We start from the raw sequence: 6,499 nt of genomic DNA on the forward strand, positions 1-6,499 counted from the left end.
GGGTACAGACTTGTTTTACATGACCTAGACATTCTAATAATCACAAAAAAATATATCCAGCACCCTCCACAATTATTGGCACCCCTCGTTAAGATGTGTTAAAAGCCTTAAAATAAATTCAATTTTTATTGCAGAAGCATAATCTCACACTGAAAATTGTAGAAAAATGTAACCCTTAACTCAAGTGAATTAAAAATAAAAATAAAACATCCCTGACTAAGAAATAATTATTTTTCATAAAATCACCTGTTCCACAATTATTGGCACCCACAACAATTCCTAGAAAATAAATGGAATTGAAGCATTTCTGTCATTTCTACTGTAGTTTGTAAAGTTGATCAGAGTATCTAGGAACCTTTAATTAGTAATTCATCACATCCTGTTTCCCTGGGGTATAAATATGATGTGACACAGAGGCCTATTTCTCTTATCCACTCTTCAACATGGGAAAGACAAGAGAACACACCATTCAAGTAAGGCAGATGTGTGGTGACCTTCATAAGTCAGGCAATGGCTACAAGAAAATAGCCGCTCGCCTACACCTGCCCATATCTACAGTCAGAGGAATCATCAAGAAGTTTAAAACAACTGGAACAGTGGCAAACAAGCCTGGACGAGGATGCAAGTTTATCTTGCCACCACCCACAGTGAGGAGGATGGTAAGAGAAGTAAAAAGTTCTCCAAAGCTCACTGTTAGAGAATTGCATCAAAGAGTAGTATCTTGGGGTCACAAAGTCTCCATAACAACCATCAGGCGCCATCTACATGCCAACAAGCTGTTTGGGAGGCATGCATGGAGAAAGCCTTTTCTCACTTACGGTACAAGCATAAATGTAAATGTCTGGAGTTTGCTAAGCAGTACTGGGACTTCAACTGGGACCGTGTGCTTTGGTCAGATGAGAAGAAGATAGAGCTTTTTGGCAACAAACATTCTAAGTGGGTCTGGCATCACACAAAAGATGAGTATGCAGAAAAGCACCCCATGCCCACTGTGAAGGATGGGGGAGGATCGGTGATGCTGTGGGCCTGTTTCTCTTCCAAAGGCCCCAGGAACCTTGTTAGGGTGCATGGCGTCATGAACTCTTTGAAATACCAGGACATTTTAAATCAAAATCTAGTGGCCTCTGCCCGAAAGCTGAAGAAGGGTTGTCACTGGGTCTTTCAGCAAGATAATGACCCTAAACATGTGACCAAATCTACACAAAAATGGTTCACCAGACACAAAATCAAGCTCCTCCCATGGCCATCTCAGTCCCCAGACCTCAACGCAATTGAAAACCTGTGGGGTGAGCTGAAGAGGAGAGTGCATAGGAGAGGACCCAGGACTCTGGACGATTTAGAGAGATTGTGCAAAGAGGAATGGTCGACTAGCCCTCTCTCTGTATTCTCCCATCTTGTGAAATGTTATAAGAGAAGATTAAGTGCTGTCTTGTTGGCAAAAGGGGGTTGTACAAAGTATTAACATCAGGGGTGCCAATAATTGTGGCACACATGATTTCATGTAAAAGAATTATTTCTTAATGTGGGATTTTTTTCGCAGTGAATAAATGCACTTGAATTAAAGGTTGGATTTTTCTCTTTTTTGCATTGTTGTCCTATATTATTTAAAAAAAATGAATTTATTAGAAGCCTAAGAACATATCTTAACGAGGGGTGCCAATAATTGTGGAGGGCGCTGTATTTCATGGATTTTACTTATTTCAATGTCCATATATCCAGTCCAAGGAAACAAGGAGATGCACCTCCAGGAAAGTTCGCAGGCTGTATGAGTTCATGGCTTGAAATAATTTATTCATTCAGAATTACTCAAATCTGGTCGAAACTAAAATTACCTATGACCTATACATAAATTAACCATACCATGGCATTGCAAGGCTAAACAATAGGACCCACTGTCTAGGTAAATGTGGTCTTTAAAAAAAAAAGACCATTTGGAGGTTTGTTATTAGGAGAGCTAAAGGTGATGTTGTAATTTTACAACAGTGGGCATTAAAGGGTAGAAAAGAAATACAGCACACACATCTACTCTTCTAATAAGGCATGTGGCTTACTGGGCTGTTTGACCACTGCAGAATGAAGATAAAATAGTTCAGAAGCTGCTCTAAAAGATTGTTCACATTAATCTTTTCTCTGAGCTGAAAGATCAAAAACAACTTGAACTAATGTTTATAGTTTCAATAATGTCACTAAGTAGTTAACATACAAAGTGAACAAGAAACCCTATGGGGATTCTGTGGGGGTTATGCAAAATGCAAATGAATGAGCTAATTTTTCTGCATGGGAAAAGACTACACCTATTTGGGACAGCAAATGGGATAATATAAAAGCCCATATTTCATGGTGGTTTGGATAGATGAGAATGAGTTTACTGCAAACATGGCTTCTATTCACTCAGGTGAGAGCAGGTGATCCTCCATGCAGCATCCAAGGACTGCCCAATCCTCCTCAAGTCAGTAAAGATGGGGATTTACTGATTGGTGGAATCTTTTCCATCCATGACAAACAGAAAAAGCCAGTACAAAAATTCACATCAGAACCTCAGCAAGGAGAATGCATAAGGTGAGGCTGCATTCAGTGAATTTTAATATGATTGTTCAGTATGAACATATATTGCATGATAAGTTTGAAAACATTGCTTCGGAAATTATATAATACTTATATATTTGTGTGTGTGTGTGTGTGTGTGTGTGTGTGTGTGTTTCACAAAAGTCTGGACCTCCAAGAATTTCAAAATTCACAAACAATGGTATTTGCCATTGAGGAAATCAACAACAGAACTGATATTCTTCCTGGGATCAATTTGGGTTATAAAATCTATGATACCTGTGAATCAGACGAAATGAGCACAAGAGCTTCCTTGTCCTTAGTCAATGGACAAAAAAATACAACTTCGGTGTCCTGCTCTAAACCTGAAACTGTTCAAGCAATTATAGGACAATCATCATCTACCCCCACCATTGCCATCTCTGCTACTGTTGGACCCTTGCACGTACCTGTGGTAAATCATATATCTTCTGATATCAAAATAAAAACCTATGTTACACTGAAATTAATACAGTGGCATGCCATGTCATGTAGTCATTTTTAAAATGTATTCTCATAAAATGAAAAAAAAAAACAAGTGTTGTTTTCTACAGTTTATATTTAACCAGATAAATCCATTACAGGTGAGTCACTTTGCAACATGTGCATGTTTAAGTGACAGAAAAAAGCACCCAACGTTCTTCAGAACTATTCCCAGTGATTTTTTCCAGAGCAGAGCTTTGGCAAAGCTGGTCAAATATTTTGGTTGGACATGGGTAGGGGCCCTATGCAGTAATACTGATTATGGGAATAATGGCATAAATGAATTTATCATTGCTGCAGCAAAAGAGGGAATCTGTATTGAGTATTCCAAGGCATTTTTTAAGACAGATCCCAGAGAAAAAATTCTGAAAATAGTTGAGATTATCAAGGCTTCAACCTCCAAAGTGATTGTAGCTTTTGTCGCATACTCAGACTTTCGGTTTCTTTTGAGGGAAATGGTCTTGCAGAATATGACTGGGTTTCAGTGGCTTGGAAGTGAGTCCTGGATCTCTGAGTTAAACACTGACAATGATGAATGGCAGCATATTCTGAAAGGGTCTGTGGGTTTTGCTATCCCAAATACTAAAATCAATGGCTTAGGGGAATTTCTGACGAAGCTTAATCCAGCTTCTAATGTAGCTCTTTACGAAAAGGTGTGGGAGACAATATTTCAATGTAAACTTCCAACAAAAGAAAATGTTGAGATGAAACAATTGTGCAAGAGCAATGAAAGTCTCACTCAAGTTCAAAATCTTTATACAGATGTTTCAGACTTACGAATTGCAAATAATGTTTACAAGGCTGTGTACGCTGTGGCTTATGCCCTACATAACAGTTATGGCTGCTCAGAAGGAGACAGTGGAAAAGAAGTTCCTATTGTGTGTACAAACCTCATGAATAACCAGCAACCATGGAAGGTAAGTGGAACAAAATAGACTTGTGAAAAATTTGTACTTATGTTCATAACTGAAGAGTTTGCAATGCTTCCTTTAGATAGTGAATGAGTTGAAGAAAATCCATTTCACCACTACAACAGGAGAAGATGTATTCTTTGATGAAAATGGAGACCCAGCAGCTAGATATGATGTGCTGAACTGGCAGCAAGGCAAAGATGGTAAAACAGTGATTGTTAAAGTTGGCTTCTATGATGCCTCTCTGCAAACACACCTTCAGCTGTCATTTAACAACAAAAGTATAGTCTGGGCCCACAACAAAGCACAGGTAAACAATAATATTTATACTCACAATACTGTATGTTCATAAATATATTGTATTTTATGTTCATACATACAGTGTGTGTTTTATTAGATATATATAACTAAAGAATATATAATATATACACACACACACACATACACACACGGGGCTGTCGCCTCACAGCAAGAAGGTCGACGAGGGCCTTTCTGTGCGGAGTTTGCATGTTTTCCCCGTGTCCGCGTGGGTTTCCTCCGGGTGCTCCGGTTTCCCCCACAGTCCAAAGACATGCAGATTAGGTTAACTGGTGACTCTAAATTGACTGTAGGTGTAAATGTGAGTGTGAATGGTTGTCTGTGTCTATGTGTCAGCCCTGTGATGACCTGGCGACTTGTCCAGGGTGTACCCCGCCTTTCGCCCGTAGTCAGCTGGGATAGGCTCAAGCTTGCCTGCAACCCTGTAGAACAGGATAAAGTGGCTAGAGATAATGAGATGAGATGAGATGTATATGTGTGTGTGTATAAGTATTTTTTTTCAGAAAATTATTCATAAATACAATATCTGCAAAATACAATCATTTGCAGGTGCCAGTCTCTGTGTGTAGTCTGAGTTGTCCCCCAGGTACGAGGAAGGCTGTGCAGAAAGGAAGGCCAATCTGCTGCTTTGACTGTATACCATGCACAGATGGGGAAATCAGTAATATAACAGGTATAAAAAATCAGGAATTTTTTTTTTTTAATAATGCACACAGGAAGAAAAAATACAATGCAAAATGCACATTATAATTTTGAATGAATTTAATAGTGAAAGTGATGTTCATTTTCTCTGCTTCAGATTCTATAACCTGCATCAAGTGCCCTCCTGAACTGTGGCCTAATGACAAGAAAGATACCTGTGTCTTAAAACTGGTAGAATTCCTGTCATTTGAGGAAATAACAGGAATCATTCTTGTATCTATTTCTTTGTTAGGAGTATCTTTCACTATCTGCATTGCTGTAATTTTCTTTAAGCACAAGGACACGCCAATTGTTAGAGCAAATAATTCTGAACTGAGCTTCTTGCTACTTTTCGCACTGACTCTGTGTTTTCTCTGTTCAATTACTTTTATTGGTCAGCCCTCTGAGTGGTCCTGTATGCTCCGCCACACAGCGTTTGGGATCACCTTTGTTCTCTGCATTTCCTGTGTTCTGGGGAAAACAGTAGTGGTGTTAATGGCCTTCAGAGCTACACTTCCAGACACTAATATCATGAAATGGTTTGGGCCTCTACAGCAAAGACTCAGTGTACTTGCCTTCACTCTTGTACAGGTCATTATTTGTGTACTTTGGTTAACAATATCCCCTCCTTTTCCATACAATAATATGAACTACTACAAGGAAAAGATCATATTAGAATGTCATGTAGGCTCAGCTATCGGGTTCTGGGCTGTGCTGGGTTATATAGGACTCCTGGCTGTTTTTTGTTGTATTTTGGCTTTTCTTGCTCGGAAGCTGCCTGACAATTTCAATGAAGCCAAATTCATCACATTCAGCATTCTCATATTCTGTGCAGTTTGGATAACCTTTATTCCTGCTTACATCAGCTCTCCTGGAAAATTTACTGTCGCCGTAGAGATATTTGCCATTTTAGCATCAAGCTTTGGTTTACTATTTTGCATCTTTGTTCCAAAATGTTATATAATCATACTGAAACCAGAGAAGAACACAAAAAAACAAATGATGGCTAAAGCACCTGCAAAATGAATTTATGTTTGGATATTCACTCATCATTTCTCACCTCTAAACTATATACATTAAAACATTCATTATAATAACTTGTTTAAATAATGTTACTATGTAAAGAACATATGTACTATGTACTAACTTAAATGCAAACCTCCAGAATTGATTAGCATAAAGACGTTCAATTTCAATAACTATGGTCTCTAAACTGATATCTTTTCTCTGACTTTGCAGCACCATTTATATTTTGTTCATCGTTAATGCAAGAATTGTGATGACATAACCATGGTGTGTTTTCACCCCTTCGCTTTTTGAGACTGATTTCCTGCACATTTTTCTTTTACTCTAAATGATGCTTCTGTAGTTTTTGCAGTATAATCGATATTAAACCACACACTATATACATCACATTGTAAGTCCCCTATCAAAGGCCCATTGTCAATAAAAGAAGCTGTACCCATGCAGGGTAAGAGACCAGTTTTCTATTCTTGTGGTGTAGCATTTTTTTTCAATGGAAA

The 6,499-nt window shown here is 38.4% G+C and overlaps 1 protein-coding gene across 1 annotated transcript; it reads left to right on the forward strand.

Moving 5' to 3' along the window:
* The first annotated feature begins 2,359 nt into the window (after window positions 1-2,359).
* On the forward strand, window positions 2,360-6,002 carry LOC132888430 (extracellular calcium-sensing receptor-like). Its single transcript, XM_060924480.1, has 6 exons — window positions 2,360-2,559; window positions 2,710-2,998; window positions 3,168-3,983; window positions 4,060-4,287; window positions 4,845-4,968; window positions 5,095-6,002. The coding sequence occupies exons 1-6, from the start codon at window positions 2,360-2,362 to the stop codon at window positions 6,000-6,002; spliced, it is 2,565 nt and encodes an 854-aa protein (XP_060780463.1).
* Window positions 6,003-6,499: the final 497 nt, after the last annotated feature.

Source organism: Neoarius graeffei, chromosome 6 (assembly GCF_027579695.1).
Source record: "Neoarius graeffei isolate fNeoGra1 chromosome 6, fNeoGra1.pri, whole genome shotgun sequence".
Classification (NCBI taxonomy): Eukaryota; Metazoa; Chordata; class Actinopteri; order Siluriformes; family Ariidae; genus Neoarius; species Neoarius graeffei.

Coding starts and splice junctions, on each gene's coding strand:
- LOC132888430 (XM_060924480.1), top strand. CDS start 2,360: ATGAGTTTACTGCAAACATGGCTTCTATTCACTCAGGTGAGAGCAGGT. Junction 4,288..4,844: donor GGGCCCACAACAAAGCACAG/GTAAACAATAAT, acceptor AATCATTTGCAG/GTGCCAGTCTCTGTGTGTAG. Junction 4,969..5,094: donor GGAAATCAGTAATATAACAG/GTATAAAAAATC, acceptor TCTCTGCTTCAG/ATTCTATAACCTGCATCAAG.